The sequence below is a fragment of the Oncorhynchus tshawytscha genome, linkage group LG23 (genome assembly GCF_018296145.1).
Source record: "Oncorhynchus tshawytscha isolate Ot180627B linkage group LG23, Otsh_v2.0, whole genome shotgun sequence".
Taxonomy (NCBI): domain Eukaryota; kingdom Metazoa; phylum Chordata; class Actinopteri; order Salmoniformes; family Salmonidae; genus Oncorhynchus; species Oncorhynchus tshawytscha.
Genome location: NC_056451.1, coordinates 14,392,675 through 14,416,573, shown reverse-complemented (window position 1 = coordinate 14,416,573; position 23,899 = coordinate 14,392,675). Strand labels below are relative to the sequence as shown.

At 43.2% G+C, this 23,899-nt stretch overlaps 3 protein-coding genes across 5 annotated transcripts in view; 2 read left to right on the top strand and 1 right to left on the bottom strand.

Moving 5' to 3' along the window:
- The window catches only part of LOC112222862 (transmembrane protein 79), a 30,621-nt gene that overhangs the window by 5,622 nt on the left and 1,100 nt on the right, over positions 1–23,899 (bottom strand). The gene's annotated exons all lie outside the window — the stretch shown is intronic.
- Positions 4,744–23,738, top strand: LOC112222863 (death-associated protein kinase 2). 2 transcript variants are annotated; one of them, XM_024385712.2, is made up of 12 exons: positions 4,834–5,065; positions 17,506–17,632; positions 17,910–18,131; positions 18,925–19,063; positions 19,177–19,306; positions 20,170–20,218; positions 20,341–20,367; positions 20,630–20,782; positions 20,896–20,941; positions 21,135–21,224; positions 21,463–21,549; positions 21,890–23,738. In XM_024385712.2, exons 2-12 carry the CDS (start codon positions 17,571–17,573, stop codon positions 21,968–21,970), a joined length of 1,086 nt encoding a protein of 361 aa, XP_024241480.1. In that variant the 5' UTR covers positions 4,834–5,065; positions 17,506–17,570; the 3' UTR covers positions 21,971–23,738. The 2 variants fall into 2 exon arrangements, with proteins under 2 accessions (XP_024241481.1, XP_024241480.1); XM_024385713.2 differs by lacking the exon at positions 20,630–20,782 and having other exon boundaries at positions 4,744–5,065.
- The window catches only part of LOC112222864 (rho guanine nucleotide exchange factor 2-like), a 65,373-nt gene continuing 63,421 nt past the window's right edge, over positions 21,948–23,899 (top strand). For both annotated transcript variants that reach the window (XM_042304658.1, XM_042304657.1), the window contains exon 1: positions 21,948–22,049. In XM_042304658.1, coding sequence (XP_042160592.1) covers positions 22,025–22,049 — 25 coding nt within the window. In that variant the 5' untranslated portion in view covers positions 21,948–22,024. The remainder of the gene's footprint in view (positions 22,050–23,899) is intronic.

Below are 23,899 nucleotides of genomic sequence, written 5' to 3'. Positions count from 1 at the left end.
CTAAATAACTACAGACCCGTAGCACTCACATCCGTAGCCATGAAGTGCTTTGAAAGGTTGGTAATGGCTCACATCAACACCATTATCCCAGATACCCTAGACCCACTCCAATTTGCATACCGCTCAAACAGATCCACAGATGATGCAATCTCTATTGCACTCCACACTGCCCTTTCCCACCTGGACAAAAGGAACACTTATGTGAGAATGCTATTCATTGGACTACAGCTCAGTGTTCAACACCATACTACCCTCAAAGCTCATCACTAAGCTAAGGATCCTGGGACTAAACACCTCCCTCTGCAACTGGATCCTGGTCTTCCTGACGGGCCGCCCCCAGGTGGTGAGGGTAGGTAGCAACACATCTGCCACGCTGATCCTCAACACTGGAGCTCCACAGGGGTGCGTGCCCTCCAGTACTCCCTCTTCACCCACGACTACATGGCCAGGCACGACTCCAACATCATCATTAAGTTTGCTGACGACACAACAGTGGTAGGCCTGATCACTGACATTGACGAGACAGCCTATAGGGAGGAGGTCAGAGACTTGGCCGGGTGGTGCCAGAATAACAACCTATCCCTCAATGTAACCAAGACTAAGGAGATGATTGTGGACTACAGGAAAAGGAGGACCAAGCACACCCCCATTCTCATCGACAGGGCTGTAGTGGAGCAGGTTGAGAGCTTCAAGTTCCTTGGTGTCCACATCAACAACAAACTAGAATGGTCCAAACATACCAAGACAGCCATGAAGAGGGCACGACAAAGCCTATTCCCCCTCAGGAAACTAAAAAGATTTGGCATGGGTTCTTAGATCCTCAAAAGGTTTTACAGCTGAAACATCGAGAGCATTCTGACTGGTTGCATCACTGCCTGGTACGGCAATTGCTCGGCCTCTGACCGCAAGGCACTACAGAGGGTAGTGCGTATGGCCCAGTACATCACTGGGGCTAAGCTGCCTGCCATCCAGGACCTCTACACCAGGCGGTGTCAGAGGAAGGCCCTAAAAATTGTCAAAGACCCCAGCCACCCCAGTCATAGACTGCTCTCTCTACTACCGCATGGCAAGCGGTACCGGAGTGCCAAGTCTAGGACAAAAAGGCTTCTCAACAGTTTTTACCCCCAAGCCATAAGACTCCTGAACAGAAATGATCACAAATGGCTACCCGGACTATTTGCATTGTGTGCCCCCCCAACCCCTCTTTTACGCTGCTGCTCTTCTCTGTTTATCTTATATGCATAATCACTTTAACCATACATTAATGTACATACTACCTCATTTGGGCCGACCAACCAGTGCTCCCGCACATTGGCTAACCAGGCTATCTGCATTGTGTCCTGCCACCCACCAACCCCTCTTTACGCTACTGCTACTCTCTGTTCATCATATTATGCATAGTCACTTTAACCATATCTACATGTACATACTACCTCAATCAGCCTGACTAACCGGTGTCTGTATGTAGCCTCGCTACTGTATATAGCCTCGCTACTGTATATAGCCTATCTTTTTACTGTTGTTTTGTTTCTTTACTTACCTGTTGTTCACCTAACACATTTTTTGCACTATTGGTTAGAGCCTGTAAGTAAGCATTTCACTGTAAGATCTACACCTGTTGTATTCGGCGCACGTAACAAATAAACTTTGATTTGATTTCTATAGCTCCCCCCAAAAAATGTACAACGATGGTAAGAGTCCCAAGATGGAGGCGCGGTGTCTTCAAAACAGTGCCCCCTGTCTGTCATCTAGTGTATATTTAAATCATTGTTTGACCCGTGTCTCGACTCAAGGCTTGCAGAAAAAAGTTGTCTGGTATGAGTGTTATGAAAGGTAAGATTAATTAATTAAATGGCATGCGATTTCGGATCAAATTTACAGGCTACATTATAGCAGTGCACAGAGGGGCCTGTTCCAAAATCGAGGTAATTTGGTCATATACTGGGAATACTAATGTTCATGTGTGGTGCTGTGGAGTAGAAACCATGCTGACTATTCTTCTGAATAGGCTATAATACTTGAAAGACTCACACAATTCCATTTGGGCACTGTGTCAATGATGAAATTTCATTCTCTCATCTTGGGAAGCATATAGTCTACTCTACCACAGTGTGCATCCTCTTATGTTTGTCAAGCACTTCCATCCAGGAACGACACAGCTTTTGTTTATTTTCCTAGGGTTTCCTAGGGGAGGGTTGGCTTGTATATTTCACCTCTCCTCTTTCGCCTTATTTGGTGCAATGAAACGGTTTCCGAGAGAGTTGATAATAGACAGAGCTGAGGTCCTAGAGAACAGCCCAGGGATATTTTAGGCCTAGCCTACCTGTAGGCAGGGTTGAGGAGTAATTGATTACATCATCAGTTACATGTAAACTGATTACAAAAAAAACAACTTATCAGTGACGTTAACTGCAAAAATATTGTAATTGTATTGTATTAGAGTTGTACTATTTGCACCGTAGTTGTATACGCAGAGCATCATGGGTAATGTGTGTTGAGATGAGCACGTTCATATAAATTGAACTGAATTCTGTTTTCCTTATCGTCACTATTGAGTTGTTATAAACACGTGGTTATGAAACCCACAAGACATAACAATAATCAGATTAGATACTTTTGAAAAACTAGATGATTACTTCTTGGATTACTTTTCAATTCAGAAATTATGCACTGAAAAAAATGCACAAGTGTAAGTTTGTTCCACCTGAGCAAGTGTGAACAAATGATGTATATAAACCCTGGATTGCTGATATTATGTATTGGCCATTGAAAGGCTTTGAAGCAACCATTCGGCCATATTGGCACTGCCCTGTAAGAGCAGTCCTACATAGGAATGAATGGAATTCTAAAGTATTTAAATTAAATGTTTTATTTTATGTTATTGTGGGGACATTTCATTTTCTATTTTATTTAACCCTTATTTTACTAGGTAAATTGACTGAGAACATGTTCTCATTTTACAGCAATGAGCTGGGGAATAGTTAAAGGTCATTGAGGGGGATAAATGAGCCAATTGGAAGCGGGGGATGATTAGGTGGCCATGATGGTATGAAAGCCAGATAGTAACATTAATCATCTCTAAAAATTATACTTTAAAGATGTCCTACGGGGATTTTTTAAAAACTTTTACTGTTGAAAAGCAACATCCCAAGTATAATTACAGTGGAGTACACACACTAAAGGGGAAAACAATCATTAGTGGTGCAGCAGTCTAAGGCACTGCATCGCCGTTCCTGAGGCATCACTACAGATGTGGGTTTGATCCCGGGCTGTGTCGCAACCGGTAGCGACCGGGAGACACATGACGCGCCGCACAATTGGCCCAGTGTCGTCCGGGTTAGGGGAGGGTTTGGCCGGCCAGGATGTCATTGTTCCATCCCGCTCTAGCAACCCCTTATGGCAGGTCAAGGGCAATCACGCTGACTTAGGTCGCCAGTTGTATGGTGATTCCTCTGACACATTGGTGCGGCTGGCTTCTGGGTTAAGCGGGCAGTGTGTCAAGAAGCAGTGCGGCTTGGCAGGGTTGTGTTTTGGAGGACGTACGGCTCTCGACATTCACCTCTCCCGATTCCGTACGGGAGATGCAGCGATGGGACAAGACTGTAACAACCAATTGGATATCACTGAAAGGGGTAAAAAAAAAAATTCAAAATCAAGGAGTTGGTCTGCTGGGAATCCGTGATATCGTCAGCCTCCCACTTGCTTGAGGAACAATAGAGCAGCAGTAGAGAACAAAAGAGGAAAGGTCCACCCCCCCACTTGTGTCATGTCTTTACTTACCTCGACCACCTATTGAGATTTGTCTTTTGTTAAATAAATCAGGTGTGAAATGAGGTGAAACTGAGATATTAAAATATATATGTTTAGCTCACATAATATAATTTCAAATCAAATTTTATTGGACACATACACATGGTTAGCAGATTTTATTGCGAGTGTAGCGAAATGCTTGTGCTTCTAGTTCCGACAGTGCAGCAATATCTAACAAGTAATATCTAACAATTACACAACAAATACCTAATACACACAAATCTAAGTAAAGGAATGCAATAAGAATATATAAATATATGGATGAGCAATGTTAGAGCGGCATAGGCTACAATGCAAAAGATAGCATAGAATACAGTATATACATATGAGATGAGTAATGCAAGATATGTAAACGTTATTAAAGTGGCCTTATTCATGCATTAAGGTGTGTGTAATAGAATAAATGAGGCAAAAACGAATGTAGACATTAATAAATGCATTTCTTTAGCTTCCAAAATATTTTTTCTCAATGGGGGGGGTCCAAGATGGAGGCATGGTGGCTTCAACACAGCGCCCCTATCAGTCATCTAGTGTTCGTGTATGTGATCATCTGACCAAAAGTCAGAGACACCGCTATGATGACACCAAATGTGTTTGATGGATCCTTTTGGTCTTCTTCTAATGCCTCTTAATGGCAAACTGAAAGTAGCCTAATTAGATTAAGTTACTGAGTATGGGTAATCAAAAATTACGTTATTGATTACAATGTTGGACAGGTAACTAGTAACTAACGGATTACATTTAGAAAGTTACCTACCCAACCTTGCCTTTAGGGTACTTTTTTTATACCACATCACACAATAGGCTACAACTCCAGTGTACTGTGCAGTAGGCCGATTTGCAAATTGCACGCAACATATCCAAGAAATTGGATTGTACTAGACTAATCAGTGGATTGATTCAGGGCCACCACGGTCACCTTTTATAGTCTACAGGAATATTGATGTGGTTTAAAAATGTAAAAGTATGCGAGGGCTTGCTATGGTGTATCTCTAGCTCCCCTGTAGGCTTTCGTAACCAAAGAGCATTGAAATAAAGGGAGCCGTCGAACTAGTCTGGCTACTACTCTCTCCCCGGTACGGAAACCGGTTGCTGTCAGAATACGGCACAACCTAATTATTTAATTTCAAGGGAGACAAATTTACTTTAAATTCGGGAGTTCGTAAAGCCTACTACACAGGTGAAGAAGTAGAAAGTTGTGACACGACCAACCTCACATCAAAGCGGCGCCCGAGATTATCGTGCATTTATTTGGGTGAGTAGTTTTAACTTTAACCACCGCCTACAGACTTTTTCCTCAAACCCAAAATCCGTTTATTTGAATAGGCCTATTTATGAGGAGCCATTTCCCTCTTGTCTGTCTGTTGGTTCCAACTGATGGAGATCAAGCGATGTTGGCCATTTCTTTTGTTATTTAGGGATGTGTAATGTCATATTGTATACAAAACCCATGTTACAATGTTACAAATTACCATCAACTTTAAGCCTGCAACAAGTGACAATGGAATGGATGATGCCACGTTAGACTCTATCTTTCACACACAAGTGGCCAAAGCATCCACCTCCCCCTCTTCATGTAAATTCTCACTATTGTTTGATATAAATAACCCACTTCTCATTCATGCAGCATCTCTCAATCTCTGTCTTTCTTTCTCTCTTTTTCTAGTTGTCTTGTGGAACATAGATTTGGTGATACCCTATCTGTGTCCTAATTTCTGGGGCTATACAGATGCCATATCTTAATTTGATCATGCAAACATGTAGTGTATTCAATGCTTAGAAAGACTTCTAAAGTTTGTAATTTCCACTTAAATGTCAGACCTGATTTGCCTTAATGAGAAATGTAATCAACCACAGGAGTTTGGTTGAAACTTAATTGGGGAGGACAGGCTCGTGGTAATGGCTTGAGCGGAATCTGTGGAATGGTATCAAATAGATTAAACACATGGTTTCCAGGTGTTTGATGCCATTCCATTTGCTTTGTTCCAGACATTATTATTAGCCGTCCTCCCCTCAGCAGCCTCCTGTGGTATCAACCCCTACAAAAAAAAATGTCCATTGATTATAATCCACATAACAATTCACATTTCCTGTTGCTCCAGGATTATTTTCCTGTTGTGTGAAACTGACTCAAATTAAGATACAGCATCTGTATATGTTTTCCATTTGGACGGTCAGTCCTTGACAATGGATGTACTGGAGTAGACGTTTTAATAGTTTTACAGTAGTCTAGTGGACCAGAATGGGTCATGCATATGATATGCAGTCAAATACACATGCACATACAGAGTCACACGCACACAGAGTCACAAGTTCACACACAAATTAACTTTAAGGCACACCTGTTAATTGAAATGCATTACGGGTGACTACCTCAAAACTACGAAATAACACATATGAAATCATGTAATAACCAAAAAACCAAATCAAAATATATTTTACATTTGAGGTAATTCAAAGTAGCCACCCATTGCCTTGATGACAGCTTTGCACACTCTAGGGATTCTCTCAACCAGCTTCACCTTGAATGCTTTTCAAACAGTCTTGAAGGAGTTCCCATATATGCTGAGGACTTGTTGGCTGCTTTTCCTTCACTCTGCGGTCCAACTCATCCCAAACCATCTCAATTGGGTTGAGGTCAGGTGATTGTGGAGGTCATCTGATGCAGCACTCCATCACTCTCCTTGGTCAAATTGCCCGTATACAGCCTGGAGGTGTGTTTTGGGTCATTGTACTGTTGAAAAATAAATGATAGTCCCACTACGCGTAAACCAGATGGGATGGCATATCGCTGCAGAATGCTGTGGTAACCATGCTGGTTAAGTGTGCGTTGAATTCTAAATAAATCAAACTCACCAGCAAAGCACCCCCACACCAGCACACCTCCTCCTCCATGCTTCAAGGTGGGAACCACACATGGGGAGAGCATCCGTTCATCTACACTGTCTCGCAAAGACATGGCAGTTGGAACCGGAAATCTCAAATTTGGACTCACCAGACCAAGGACAGATTTCCACCGGCCTAATGTCCATTGCTCGTGTTTCTTGGTCCGAGAAAGTATCTTCTTATTATTGGTGTCCTTTAGTAGTGGTTTCTTTGCAGCCAAGAGCTCAGAATAGAAGTGTGTCACAAAACAAACACTTCCCAATGGTAGGGAAGAACTGAACTAAATAGTGTGTGATAATGACATGCAGGTGTGTGAACAGGTGATCAGAATTCAGGTGCTTGGGATCTGGAGAGTGAGCTGCGTTCAGGAGATCTAGGTGTTTGAGAGTGTGAGCTGAAAAGTGGGCTGGAAAGTGAGCTGCGTGCAGGCGATCTACGTGTTTGAGAGTTTGAGTTGGAAGCAGACGTTACAACATGTCACATATCCTGCCATTGTCTTGCAACAAAGACAAACACCCTGTCATCACAGACTCTTCTCTTTTCAAACTAGCACACATACAGACATGTTGTCATTTCACGCATGCATGCATGCACACCACACAGACACACACATCCTGTTTTTTTTTACCATATTTTTCCCAATTTGCATCAATGCATATTGTCAGAAAGAGATTTAGACAGATAAACGCACAGGTGCGAGCTCACACACACAACACGCAGATACACACATAGACAGAAAAGCCCATAGCCGCAGGAAGGTGTTTGGGGGTGCTGAATTACAGGCAATATTCTCACTGGGCTAAAGGCCAGAGTTAACGCTTACAAGGAACGGGACACGGACATGGACGCATACAAGAAAGGCCGATATGACCTCTAACAAGACATCAAACATGCAAAATAACAATATAGTAGGAATCCTATTACACCGGCTCCAACTCTCATTTTATGTGGCAGGGCTTGTTGACGATAATGGATTACAAAAGGAAATCCAGCAATGAGTTGCCCAGCGATGCAGAACTCACAAACGAGAAAAATGCCTTTAATGCTCGCTTTGAGGGAATATAACATGGTGCCTTGCATGAAAGCCCCTGTTTTTAGGATTACTGTGTGATCTTGCACTCCATGGCCCATGTGAGCACGGGGTTAACAATCAAAAGGCCGCCTGCCAGACATAATACCAGGGCGCGTTCTCCAATCATGCGCAGACCAGCTGGCAAGCGTCTTCACAGACATTTTTAATATCTCTTTATCCCAGTCTGTCATCCTAACATGTTTCGAGCTGACCACCATTGCCTAAATGACTGTAATTATATGAAGTGCTTTGAAAGGCTGGTCATGACACACATCAACAACATAATCCCAGACTCCCTAGACCCGCTCCAATTTGTATACTGCCCCAACAGATCCACAGGAAGACACAATCTCAATTGCACTTCACACTGACCTCTCCCACCTGGACAAAGGGGGAAATAACTACGTGAGAATGCTGTTCCTAGACTACAGCTCAGCCTTCAACACCATAGTCCCCTCCAAGCTCATCACCAAGTTAGGGACCCTGGAACTGAACCTGTCCCTCTGCAACTGGATCCTGGACTTCCTGACGTGCCGGCACCAGGTTGTGAGGGTAGGCAACAATACCTCCGCCACGATGACCTTCAACACAGGGCCCCCCCCCCCCAGGGCTGTGTGCTTAGTCCCCTCCTGTACTCCCTGTTCACCCACGACTGTGTGGCCACGCACGACTTGAACACCATCAGCAAGTTTTCTGATGACACGACGGTGGTAGGCCTGATGACAGATGGCGATGAGTCAGCCTACAGGGAGGAGGTCAGAGACTTACCAGTGTGGTGCTAGGACAACAACCTCTCCCTCACCTTCAGTAAGACCAAGGAGCTGATCATGGACTATAGGAGAAAGAGGGGAGAGTACGCCCCCATCCACATCAACGGGGCTATTGTAGAGCGGGTCGAGAGCTTCCAGTTCCTCGGCGTCCACATCACTAAGGACTTAACATGGTCCACACCCCACAGTCGTGAAGAGGGCACGGCAGCGCCTCTTCCCCCCCGGAGGCGGTAAAGATTTGGCATGGGCCCTCGGATCCTCAAAAAGTTCTACAGCTGCACCATCGAGAGCATTTTGACTGGCTGCATCACCGCTTGGTATGTAAATGACAGCAAAGCGCTACAGGGGGTGTTGTGAACAGCCCAGTACATCACTGGGGCTGAGCTCCCTGCCACCCAGGACCTTTATATCAGGCGGTGTCAGAGGAAGGCCCAAATTGCCATAGACTGTTCACTCTGCTACTGTACATTGATCTGGTACTGGTACTCCCTGTATATAGCTCCACATTGATCTGGTACTGGTACTCCCTGTATATAGCTCCACGTTGATCTGGTACTGGTACTCCATGTATATAGCTCCACATTGATCTGGTACTGGTACTCCCTGTATATAGCTCCACATTGATCTGGTACTGGTACTCCCTGTATATAGCTCCACATTGATCTGATACTGATACTCCTTGTATATAGCTCCACATTGATATGGTACTGGTACTCCTTGTATATAGCTCCACATTGATCTGGTACTGGTACTCCTTGTATATAGCTCCACATTGATCTGATACTGATACTCCTTGTATATAGCTCCACATTGATCTGGTACTGATACTCCATGTATATAGCTCCACATTGATCTGGTACTGGTACTCCCTGTATATAGCTCCACATTGATCTGGTACTGATACTCCTTGTATATAGCTCCACATTGATCTGATACTGATACTCCTTGTATATAGCTCCACATTGATCTGGTACTGGTACTCCCTGTATATAGCTCCACATTGATCTGGTACTGATACTCCTTGTATATAGCTCCACATTGATCTGGTACTGATACTCCTTGTATATAGCTCCACATTGATCTGGTACTGATACTCCTTGTATATAGCTCCACATTGATCTGGTACTGATACTCCATGTATATAGCTCCACATTGATCTGGTACTGATACTCCATGTATATAGCTCCACATTGATCTGATACTGATACTCCATGTATATAGCTCCACATTGATCTGGTACTGGTACTCCATGTATGTAGCTCCACATTGATATGGTACTGGTACTCCATGTATATAGCTCCACATTGATATGGTACTGGTACTCCATGTATATAGCTCCACATTGATATGGTACTGGTACTCCATGTATATAGCTCCACATTGATACTCCATGTATATAGCTCCACATTGATCTGGTACTGATACTCCATGTATATAGCTCCACATTGATCTGATACTGATACTCCATGTATATAGCTCCACATTGATCTGGTACTGGTACTCCATGTATGTAGCTCCACATTGATATGGTACTGATACTCCATGTATATAGCTCCACATTGATCTGATACTGATACTCCATGTATATAGCTCCACATTGATCTGGTACTGGTACTCCATGTATATAGCTCCACATTGATCTGATACTGATACTCCATGTATATAGCTCCACATTGATCTGATACTGATACTCCATGTATATAGCTCCACATTGATCTGGTACTGGTACTCCATGTATATAGCTCCACATTGATATGGTACTGATACTCCTTGTATATAGCTCCACATTGATCTGATACTGATACTCCATGTATATAGCTCCACATTGATCTGGTACTGGTACTCCATGTATATAGCTCCACATTGATCTGATACTGATACTCCATGTATATAGCTCCACATTGATCTGATACTGATACTCCATGTATATAGCTCCACATTGATCTGGTACTGGTACTCCATGTATATAGCTCCACATTGATCTGATACTGATACTCCATGTATATAGCTCCACATTGATATGGTACTGGTACTCCATGTATATAGCTCCACATTGATATGGTACTGGTACTCCATGTATATAGCTCCACATTGATCTGGTACTGATACTCCATGTATATAGCTCCACATTGATCTGGTACTGGTACTCCATGTATATAGCTCCACATTGATCTGGTACTGGTACTCCATGTATATAGCTCCACATTGATATGGTACTGGTACTCCATGTATATAGCTCCACATTGATATGGTACTGGTACTCCATGTATATAGCTCCACATTGATATGGTACTGGTACTCCATGTATATAGCTCCACATTGATCTGGTACTGGTACTCCATGTATATAGCTCCACATTGATCTGATACTGATACTCCATGTATATAGCTCCATTCTTGTGTATTTTCTTTTCTTCCTCTTGTGTTACTCTTTAGTTATTATTAATATCTTTAAACTCTGCATCGTTGGGAAGGGCTCATAAACAAGTATTTCACGGGAAACTCTACACCAGTTGTATTCAGCACATGTGACAAATACAATTTGATATGTAGTGATAGAACTTGCCATGACTGAGTGTGAGGAGTACATTGATTTATTATCCGACTATTGATTGGAACCTGTTATCATGCCATGCATCACTCACACACAGTAGAAACCCCTAGACCCTGCATACAGGCCACATACTGTACATGCACAGGGCATATGGACACACCTCTGTGTCTTTCTCTTTTTCACAGAAGTATTCTAATCTGTGTTGTGGTTAAGCAGAACACTTTGGCCCCTGGCTAGTTAGTGTGTGTGTGCTGACAGCACATTGGGGCGTTCACTGATAAATGAATGTTATTTCCGGTGACGTAAATATTTACAGATACAGAGCATGCCTTTGTGCTCCAGCATCAGCAGGGAAGGATGTGTGTTGGTGGTTGGGTGGTTGTGTGTAAAGAATAATTATTTGGTTTTCGTTGCTAAATTAACAAGCCATAGTGGAACATTTGTTCAGCATTCATTAACGTGACGTAATAACATCTCTATTAACCACTACCATTCATAAACAACTTCCATACCTCATGCAAGGTGATGTCATCAAACACACACATATACACACACACACACAGCAGAAAATGTCTGTTCTATATAAAACATCCGGATAAGGGCGCAGTCAGTGCCTGCTTTTGTTCCAAGTTATCAGTGTTCATGCAGGACTGACCATCAAACACACACATGAAATGCAAGGAAGAGGTGTAGTTGTCTATTGACAGTTTTTTTCCCTTCCAATCGCTTTGGTGATCTTTTCACAAATATATGGTGAATTTTCTAAACTCTTAGTAAAAAAACTTATATTTTGTATTCATTTAGTTTGTAGACTTTCACCACACAACCATTCATTTTCCTTTATTAAGAATGTCGCCAACAAAACAAGAAATGAACATGCAGCTTCCTAGGACTATACAGGCCACTAACACAGACAACTACCCACAACTAAGGTGGCAAAACAGGCTGCCTAAGTATGATTACCAATCAGAGACAACGATAGACAGCTGCCTCTGATTGGGAACCACACTCAGCCACACACACAGAAATATAAAACAGGAATGCCCACCCTACATCACACCCTGACCACACCCTGACCGCGAAGCGGATCCTGCGTTCTGCCTTCCACCCAGGACAACGGAATGGATCCCAGCCGGCGACCCAAAAAAACGACTTCGTAAAAGAGGGAAACGAAGCGTTCTTCTGGTCAGACTCCGGAGACGGGCACATCGTGCACCACTCCCCAGTATACTTCTCGCCAATGTCCAGTCTCTTGACAACAAGGTTGATGAAATCCGAGCAAGGGTAGCATTCCAGAGGGACATCAGAGACTGTAACGTTCTTTGCTTCACGGAAACATGGCTCACTGGAGAGACGCTATCGGAGTCGGTGCAGCCAGCTGGTTTCTCCACGCATCGCGCCGACAGAAACAAACATCTTTCTGGTAAGAAGAGGGGCGGGGGCGTTTGCCTTATGGCTAACGAGACGTGGTGTGGCCACAACAGTATACAGGAACTCAAGTCCTTCTGTTCACCTGATTTAGAATTCCTCACAATCAAATGTCGACCGCATTATCTACCAAGGGAATTCTCTTCGATTATAATCACAGCCGTATATATTCCCCCCCAAGCAGACACATCGATGGCTCTGAACGAACTTTATTTGACTCTTTGCAAACTGGAATCCACACATCCTGAGGCTGCATTCATTGTAGCTGGGGATTTTAACAAGGCTAATCTGAAAACAAGACTCCCTAAATTGTATCAGCATATCGATTGCGCAACCAGGGCTGGCAAAACCTTGGATCATTGCTATTCTAACTTCCGCGACGCATATAAGGCCCTGCCCCGCCCTCCTTTCGGAAAAGCTGACCACGACTCCATTTTGTTGATCCCTGCCTACAGACAGAAACTAAAACAAGAAGCTGCCACGCTGAGGTCTGTCCAACGCTGGTCCGACCAATCTGATTCCACACTCCAAGACTGCTTCCATCACGTGGACTGGGATATGTTTCGTATTGCGTCAGACAACAACATTGACGAATACGCTGATTCGGTGTGCGAGTTCATTAGAACGTGCGTTGAAGATGTCGTTCCCATAGCAACGATTAAAACATTCCCAAACCAGAAACCGTGGATTGATGGCAGCATTCGCGTGAAACTGAAAGCGCGAACCACTGCTTTTAATCAGGGCAAGGTGACCGGAAACATGACAGAATACAAACAGTGTAGCTAGTCCCTCCGCAAGGCCATCAAACAAGCTAAGCGTCAGTATAGAGACAAAGTAGAATCTCAATTCAAAGGCTCAGACACAAGAGGTATGTGGCAGGGTCTACAGTCAATCATGGATTACAAAAAGAAAACCAGCCCTGTCACGGACCAGGATGTCTTGCTCCCAGGCAGACTAAATAACTTTTTTGCCCGCATTGAGGACAATACAGTGCCACTGACACTGCCTGCAACCAAAACATGCCGCCTCTCCTTCACTGCAGCCGAGGTGAGTAAAACATTTAAACGTGTTAACCCTCGCAAGGCTGCAGGCCCAGACGGCATCCCCAGCCGCGCCCTCAGAGCATGCGCAGACCAGCTGGCTGGTGTGTTTACGGACATATTCAATCAATCCCTATCCCAGTCTGCTGTTCCCACATGCTTCAAGAGGGCCACCATTGTTCCTGTTCCCAAAAAAGCTAAGGTAACTGAGCTAAACGACTACCGCCCCGTAGCACTCACTTCCGTCATCATGAAGTGCTTTGAGAGACTAGTCAAGGACCATATCACCTCCACCCTACCTGACACCCGAGACCCACTCCAATTTGCTTACCGCCCAAATAGGTCCACAGACGATGCAATCTCAACCACACTGCACACTGCCCGAACCCATCTGGACAAGAGGAATACCTATGTGAGGATGCTGTTCATCGACTACAGCTCGGCATTTAACACCATAGTACCCTCCAAGCTCGTCATCAAGCTCGAGACCCTGGGTCTCGACCCTGCCCTGTGCAACTGGGTACTGGACTTCCTGACGGGCCGCCCCCAGGTGGTGACGGTAGGCAACAACATCTCCACCCCGCTGATCCTCAACACTGGGGCCCCACAAGGGTGCGTTCTGAGCCCTCTCCTGTACTCCCTGTTCACCCACGACTGCGTGGCCACGCACGCCTCCAACTCAATCATCAAGTTTGCGGACAACACAACAGTGGTAGGCTTGATTACCAACAACGACGAGACGGCCTACAGGGAGGAGGTGAGGGCCCTCGGAGTGTGGTGTCAGGAAAATAACCTCACACTCAACGTCAACAAAACTAAGGAGATGAGTGTGGACTTCAGGAAACAGCAGAGGGAACACCCCCCTATCCACATCGATGGAACAGTAGTGGAGAGGGTAGCAAGTTTTAAGTTCCTCGGCATACACATCACAGACAAACTGAATTGGTCCACCCACACAGACAGCATCGTGAAGAAGGCGCAGCAGCGCCTCTTCAACCTCAGGAGGCTGAAGAAATTCGGCTTGTCACCAAAAGCACTCACAAACTTCTACAGATGCACAATCGAGAGCATCCTGGCGGGCTGTATCACCGCCTGGTACGGCAACTGCTCTGCCCACAACCGTAAGGCTCTCCAGAGGGTAGATATATCCTTCCTGTTTGGCCCTGTCCGGGGGTGTCCTCGGATGGGTCCACAGTGTCTCCTGACCCCTCCTGTCTCAGCCTCCAGTATTTATGCTGCAGTAGTTTATGTGTCGGGGGGCTAGGGTCAGTTTGTTATATCTGGATTACTCTTCCTGTCCTATTCGGTGTCCTGTGTGAATCTGTGTGCGTTCTCTAATTCTCTCTTTCTTTCTCTCTCTCGGAGGACCTGAGCCCTAGGACCATGCCCCAGGATTACCTGACATGATGACTCCTTGCTGTCCCCAGTCCACCTGGCCATGCTGCTGCTCCAGTTTCAACTGTTCTGCCTTCTTATTATTCGAACATGCTGGTCATTTATGAACATTTGAACATCTTGGCCATGTTCTGTTATAATCTCCACCCGGCACAGCCAGAAGAGGACTGGCCACCCCACATAGCCTGGTTCCTCTCTAGGTTTCTTCCTAGGTTTTGGCCTTTCTAGGGAGTTTTTCCTAGCCACCGTGCTTCTACACCTGCATTGCTTGCTGTTTGGGGTTTTAGGCTGGGTTTCTGTACAGCACTGAGATATCAGCTGATGTACGAAGACAAATCTCCGTCCCAGTCTCAGGTCTTTTGCAGACTCCATCAGGTTTTCTTCTAGAATGGTCCTGTATTTGGCTCCATCCATCTTCCCATCAATTTTAACCATCTTCCCTGTCCCTGCTGAAGAAAAGCAGGCCCAAACCATGATGCTGCCACCACCATGTTTGACAGTGGGGATGGTGTGTTCAGGGTGATGAGCTGTGTTGCTTTTACGCCAAACATAATGTTTTGCATTGTTGCCAAAAAGTTCAATTTTGGTTTCATCTGACCAGAGCACCTTCTTCCACATGTTTGGTGTGTCTCCCAGGTGGCTTGTGGCAAACTTTGAACAACACTTTTTATGGATATCTTTAAGAAATGGCTTTCTTCTTGCCACTCTTCCATAAAGGCCAGATTTGAGCAATATACGACTGATTGTTGTCCTGTGGACAGAGTCTCCCACCTCAGCTGTAGATCTCTGCAGTTCATCCAGAGTGATCATGGGCCTCTTGGCTGCATCTCTGATCAGTCTTCTCCTTGTATGAGCTGAAAGTTTAGAGGGACGGCCAGGTCTTGGTAGATTTGCAGTGGTCTGATACTCCTTCCATTTCAATATTATCGCTTGCACAGTGCTCCTTGGGATGTTTAAAGCTTGGGAAATCTTTTTGTATCCAAATCCGGCTTTAAACTTCTTCACAACAGTATCTCGGACCTGCCTGGTGTGTTCCTTGTTCTTCATGATGCTCTCTGCGCTTTTAACGGACCTCTGAGACTATCACAGTGCAGGTGCATTTATACGGAGACTTGATTACACACAGGTGGATTGTATTTATCATCATTAGTCATTTAGGTCAACATTGGATCATTCAGAGATCCTCACTGAACTTCTGGAGAGTTTGCTGCACTGAAAGTAAAGGGGCTGAATAATTTTGCACGCCCAATTTTTCAGTTTTTGATTTGTTAAAAAAGTTTGAAATATCCAATAAATGTCGTTCCACTTCATGATTGTGTCCCACTTGTTGTTGATTCTTCACAAAAAAATACAGTTTTATATCTTTATGTTTGAAGCCTGAAATGTGGCAAAAGGTCGCAAAGTTCAAGGGGGCCGAATACTTTCGCAAGGCACTGTATATACTGTACTCGATACCATCTACTGTATCTTGCCTATGCCGCTCTGTACCATCACTCATTCATATATCTTTATGTACATATTCTTTATCCCCCTACACTTGTGTGTATAAGACAGTAGTTTTGGAATTGTTAGTTAGATTACTTGTTGGTTATTACTGCATTGTCGGAACTAGAAGCACAAGCATTTCGCTACACTCGCATTAACATCTGCTAACCATGTGTATGTGACAAATAAAATTTGATTTGATTTGGGATTTGATTTGACCTAACCAAATAGAGAAATAAAATGCTCTCTAAGGTCAGGGCGTGACAATATTACACTGTTTTCACATTAGGCAATACACTGGCACTACCCATAAACATTTACTGAAAATGTCCTTGATTTCTATCCCATTTGCGATCAAATTGCTATAGCGTGATTTAAAATTAAAGGCACTGTTCCCGTGTTCGGGGAGACTGTATTCACGGTAAACGCTGCATATTTCGCCTCAATTAGAAATTACCTATCAATTTCAATCGCGCTATAGCGCTGAACTTTCGCAATACAAATTTAATTGTGGCCTAGATTTCAATCGTGCTACAGTGCAAATCTTCAGCACTTGATATTGAATCAAGTCAATTGAAAAAGTGCTTAGAGTTGTGAAACAACTGCCTTTTTGAGGATCTGTTTTGAGTTGTGTACTAACCGTTGTGACATACTTGTGAAAATCTCATCAAAGTGATTGAAAAAACTAACGTGATACAAATCATGGGGGTTGGCTGTTTTCTTGTGTGCATAGTTGCGCAAAGTATGGATGATGATAAATACATTTCTTTTAAATCGCTCCACACCCCCTTCCCCCTATGCCAACCCAAAACATCTGCCAGCGACCATGGTTGGTGTGCGTGTGTGTGCCTTTTTCAATTTATGTCCATGTTTGTTTCCATTAGTTTATCTGCTGCTATACGCTTGACATAATTATATCTACACACAGAGTACTGTTTATTGTCCCGGCATTCTTCCATGGTTCCTGATGCTGTCTGGTGACTTACTTGCTTCTATATTTGAAATACATTTTAGTTTACCTTCCACATCTGTTTTGTCATCCCTCTTTCTTCCCTCACTTCTACAGAGTGCAGTAGCTCTGGAAAACCAGAAAAATAGTGTGAGGGGGGAAGAGGGAAAAAGAGCAAGACCATGGCTCAGATTAAGCTGCAGAATGTGGAGGACTACTATGAGATTGGAGAGGTGCTTGGCAGGTGAGTGAGAAGGTTTGGAGTAGAGAATGGAACAGCGCTAGACATGAATTGATGTTCATTTGAATTATTTGAATTTCACTTAATTTACATATAATGCTAGGAATACACTGCTAAGTAAATAGTACTAGAAAGGTGCAATGCCCCTCTCTCAGTTACTCACTCTAATCTCACATTCAAACTAGCTTTAGGCCTATTAGCATCACAGGAGTAGTTCAGCATAATATAGAGCACAATGCAAACGTTTCCTACGATATCATCCCTCTCTGCCCCCCTCTAGTGGTCACTTTGGGCAAGTGCGTGCTGTGCTGGAGCGGGCGTCCAAGGTCCACTGGGCGGGGAAGTTCCTGAAGCTGCGTCGGAGTGCCAGTAGCCGCCTGGGCCTGGAGAGGAAGAGTGTGGAGAGGGAGGTGGAGATACTACAGAGCCTGCAGCACGCCAACGTCATGGCCCTCAGGGATGTGTTTGAGAGTCGCGCCGAGGTGGTGCTCATCGTGGAGCTGTGAGTCAAGTGGGGACAGATGGAGGGAGGGGGAGACCTCTGATGGTCTCTGTCTATCTTTCTGTCTGTCTGTCTTCCCCCTCATCCCACAGCAGGTGGGATGGAAATAGTTGCGTGGAGCACCACTCTCACTCCCACCCTGTTTAATGGGAACACAATGAGAAGCACTTGGTCCCGTCAGCCCATCTAATCCTCCTGTCATTACTAGCATTGTTCTAATAGTCCAGGCCAGACAGACAACTCAAAACGTGTTAATATAACTGAACAATAGCCCCCCAAATACAGACACACTCACAACTGCAACCAAACTGGTGCTGCACTCCAGGAAACAAGAGCGTATGAATATAAGATCTTGAAGCAAACTTTTAGGCTGATTCGCTTTCGAGTAACTTTAATAGGAATGAGATGCCATTTTCATAACTTGGTCTAGTTATTATAAGTCGACAGATATAGGATCTTAATTTGAGCCAGCTTGCTACAGCAGGGAAATAATCCTGCAGCAACAAGAAATGTGAATTATTTTGTGGATTATAATTCATGGAAATTTGTGTAGGGGTTGATACATTATTCCTAAGGGAAAATCAAGTCTGAAATTTCAAAATAGAAAATACAAACTTCAGAAGCCTTTTAAACCTCAAATATATTACAAGTTTTAAATGTCTCCTGCAACAGAGTGATCAAATTAAGATCCTACATCTGTATGTGATGAAGATATTCTCCTGACAAACTTACATCTACTTAATTCTATCCACTTCTTTCTCACTGCCCCCCCTCCTCCCTCTCTCTGCTCTAGTATCAGTGGTGGGGAGCTGTTTGATTTCATAGCAGAGAAGGAGAGCCTGTCTGAGGAGGAGGCCATAGAGTTCTTGAAGCAGATCCTCATGGGAGTGGGCTTTATGCACACTAAGAACATTGCCCACTTTGACCTCAAGGTGAGACACACAGTTTCCTGACTCTGTTGCCCCTTGCCTAAGCCCATTTGGTCTGTTTTTCATTCCATCAGGATTTGGCATTGTGTGTGTAACATTCTCTGTTTTCCATTTAGCCAGAGAACATCATGCTGGCTGACAAGACGATGCCACACCCCCACATCAAGATCATTGACTTTGGACTGGCCCATTGCCTCAAACAGGGGGAGGAGTACAGGAGCCTATCTGGGACCCCACAGTACATTGGTAAGTGGAACATTCCACGTTTACTGTCTTTGTTTGTTTGGTGGAAATTGTGTCAGTCAGTATGTGTCTCATGTTGTGTGAGCATTTTGTTAGTGTGTGATTATGGTGTGTATGTTTTGATGTGTGTACAGTGTGTCTTCCTGTCTGTTTTAGTTTTTATTTAGCATGAGCCTCTAGAAAGGTGCTGAGGTTTCCATGGAGACAGTTTCCAAGGGGTAGTAGTGTGGTTGTGGACAGGATGTGACATCAGACCGTGTGGTGGGGCTCTGGGGGTAGTGAGAGAGAGACGTGTGACTAGGTGAGAAGTTTCAACAGGCCTGAAATACGTGATGCAACCTGAGTCGCCAACACAAAGAGTGTAACAGAATGATTACTTTAAGAGAGGGCAGGAGGGTTGCATGGGTATTATTGTTGGGCCATGGGTTCTATCATAACCCACTCATTCCCCAACTAGTTGCACATTTTCATGTGTTCTACTGTAAGATTTTAGGATTTATTTATATATTTTTATTTATTTAACTAGGCAAGTGAGTTGAGAACAAATTCTTATTTACAATGACGTCCTTAGAGCATTTATTCATTATTATTCATTATTCATCATTAGAGAATGCCATTATATTGTGCAACAGCAGTGTTAGCATCACCCAGTGTTTCCCTAACACAATGACAGTGACTGTTGTGACAAAAGGAAGTTACTCTCCTCTATTGTATTCTCAAGTCCTTACAAAAGAGGTGTCTCTCTTTTACTATCAGTTATTTTCCTCTGTTACACACACTCTGTTTTTCTGGATAAGGCTGGATTGTATTATGTGTATCTCATTATCTCTCTCTCTCCCCCTTCTCCCTTTCCATTTTCTTCCCAGCCCCCGAGGTGATTAACTATGAACCCCTGAGCGAGGCAGCCGACATTTGGTAACCATTACTACAATGTTATTCATTAGAAAAAACAAAAAAATGTCCCAGCTGCCTTGACTATCAGGGTAAATCATTTTGTGCACACAAAGTCACTCATATCTCTCTTCTCTTCTCTCCAGGAGTATTGGTGTGATAACCTACATATTGTGAGTATGCAAAACAAGTGGACAATTTGAAATTTACATACCGTAGCTACCATTGGAGGTTTGTGGGAGGAGCTATAGGAGGACTGGCTAATTGTAATGTCTGTAATGAAATAAATGGAACGGTATCAAACATGAAACCATGTTTGACTCTCATGCCATTTATTACATTGCAGCCATTACAATGAGCCTGTCCTCATATAGCTCTGCCCACCAGCCTCCTCTGGTAGCTACACATATTCTTTAATACCCCCCTATTCTACAGGTTGAGTGGTTTGTCCCCCTTTCAAGGAGATAATGACGAGGAGACACTAAAGAATATCGTGGGGATGATCTATGAGTTTGAAGAGAACTATTTCACCCAGACCAGCACCATGGCCAAAGACTTTATTGAGAAACTGCTGGTCAAAGACCCAATGTAAACAAATGATCACTCCATTAATTTATTAGTTTCATTGATATGGTTATTGTCTATAACCTCTGTATACTATGCAACAGTCTATTACTTAATGATGTGTGTTCCTCCTACAGAGAGAGAATGACAGCGGATGAATGTCTAGTACACCCTTGGATCAAGGTGAGAGAAGAGAGAATTGTGATTTGATTGGGGTAACTTCAATACATAAACCCAACATAAGCACATTATTGTGCTGAAGGTTTGAGTCGGAAAGCTTAAGTTGTGAGTATGATTCACACTGAAAAGCTGTGAACTGCATGTCACTTTGGATAAAGCGTCTATTAAAATAGCACGTTAATTCCTTGTTTATCAGCCCCTCACACGCAAACAGGCGGATAACAGAAGTCGGTCGTCCATCAACATGAAAAGCTTCAAGAAGTTCAACGCCAAAAGGAAATGGAAGGTGAGGCCCAGTAGTGCATCTCAATACTCCAGTGGCTTCCTCTTCTTTTCTCCTACCTTGTATCTGCATTAGTGTGCAGCAGTTGTCCTACAATATTGGTGAGAGGGGGACACCTGCTGGTCCGGACATTGTATTGCATCATATTTGCCTTTTTCTTTCCAAAGTCCTGCTTTTCTGTGGACACCTTCTCTTTCAATGCCCTTTTTAAATCCCCCCCCCCCCCTCTCTCTCTCTGTAGATGTCATATAACATGGTGTGGGCGTGTAACAGATTATTTCGCCTGCAGTTGCAGTGTAAAAGCAGGTCCCCGGAGGACCCAGAACTGGTAAGAGAGAGCAGAAAGGACTGGGTCTAGACCAGGGGACATGCTGGCTTCTGCCCTGTTCTTAAAGTCTGACTAAGACCTATATAACTAGCTGTGTGTACCGTCTGGGCAATCAATAACACCAATTTTAATAAATCGTAATACACTAATCATTTATATGCCAGGGAAAGAACAAAAACAGGAAAACTACAATGAAATATTGCGCCCATATTTCATCATAATGTTACAATCCCTTTATTTAACTGTTATAAATCCCTTTATTATACTCTCAATATCAACATATCGATGAGGCTGTTGATATGCTTATGTCTGAATATCTCTGCAATTGTCCCCTTGTCAGAGGCAGTGTGAGAGCGACCAGGAGGACACGGAGACCAAGCCTGCTTCTCTCATTCGCCGCAGACTCAGCAGCAGTTCCTAAAGAAGACCACTGGGGTCACTAACACAGCCTCAGACCACCTCTATCCATCCCACCATGGAGAAATGGAGAGAAGCCTTTTGTGAGTGCACCAATCAACAATAGTCTGAGTTACAGAATGACTGACTATGCCAGTAACAATACGAGTAACGAACCCGTGATATGCAGGTGCCTAAAGCCAGTGTTAGTCCACAGAGTTGAATCTTAATGTCTCAGACACGGTTCCTGATCAAACCACTGTAGTTTACCAAACTGCTTCTGTTACACTTCACCCCCATTTGACCTAGCATTTACCTGTGCCTTTTATGCATTTGCCTGTGCCTTTTATGCATTTACCTGTGCCTTTTATGTATTTACCTGTGCCTTTTATGTATTTACCTGTGCCTTTTATGCATTTACCTGTGCCTTTTATGTATTTACCTGTGCCTTTTATGCATTTACCTGTGCCTTTTATGCATTTACCTGTGCCTTTTATGTATTTACCTGTGCCTTTTATGTATTTACCTGTGCCTTTTATGTATTTACCTGTGCCTTTTATGCATTTACCTGTGCCTTTTATGTATTTGCCTGTGCCTTTTATGCATTTACCTGTGCCTTTTATGTATTTACCTGTGCCTTTTATGTATTTGCCTGTGCCTTTTATGTATTTACCTGTGCCTTTTATGTATTTGCCTGTGCCTTTTATGTATTTACCTGTGCCTTTTATGTATTTACCTGTGCCTTTTATGTATTTACCTGTGCCTTTTATGCATTTACCTGTGCCTTTTATGTATTTACCTGTGCCTTTTATGTATTTGCCTGTGCCTTTTATGCATTTACCTGTGCCTTTTATGTATTTACCTGTGCCTTTTATGTATTTACCTGTGCCTTTTATGTATTTGCCTGTGCCTTTTATGCATTTACCTGTGCCTTTTATGTATTTGCCTGTGCCTTTTATGCATTTACCTGTGCCTTTTATGTATTTACCTGTGCCTTTTATGTATTTACCTGTGCCTTTTATGTATTTGCCTGTGCCTTTTATGTATTTACCTGTGCCTTTTATGTATTTGCCTGTGCCTTTTATGCATTTACCTGTGCCTTTTATGTATTTACCTGTGCCTTTTATGCATTTACCTGTGCCTTTTATGTATTTACCTGTGCCTTTTATGTATTTACCTGTGCCTTTTATGTATTTACCTGTGCCTTTTATGTATTTACCTGTGCCTTTTATGTATTTACCTGTGCCTTTTATGTATTTGCCTGTGCCTTTTATGCATTTACCTGTGCCTTTTAAGTTTGACACATTTATTTTCTGAACATGCCAAAACTTTTGTTTTGGTGCACGGGATAGAGTTTGTCACACTTATAGCTAACCTCAATTGCATTTATTATGCCTTACAATATTATGTGGTTATTATTTAGCCTCCGCCACATGTTCTGATATTCTTGACTGCTGTATGCCTATCAAAGGTCAAGACTATTCCAAACTCATTTTTATTTGCGTTTGAGACATTTGCATTTCATACAATTAACTAGAAAAAGTACTTGGTAACTCAAATGTTAATTGAGTGTTTCACATGAAATTAGGTAACTATACAAGCCATACAATTGGAAATAGAAGGCCTGTTTTTCTAATTCTACCTTTAAGTGGATACATTATTTGTGTCAGAATGTAGATAAGTTTATACAGAGCTACTGTACTATACACAGCTACAACCGTGTTTGATAGTGTTTGACACTGACATGTAATGTAGTCTTCGTGTGTAGGGCCCTTAAAAGCCTTATCAAACTTCATCTTCTATATACTTTATTGAACATTTCAACTATCTTTGGCTTATGTCAAAGGTCAATTGTATAGTCGTTTTTGAAAGGGAAAGCTACTTTATAACCTTGTGTAGGCTTGTTTAAAAAAAATATATATATAATAATTAGAGTTTAATACTGACAACAACC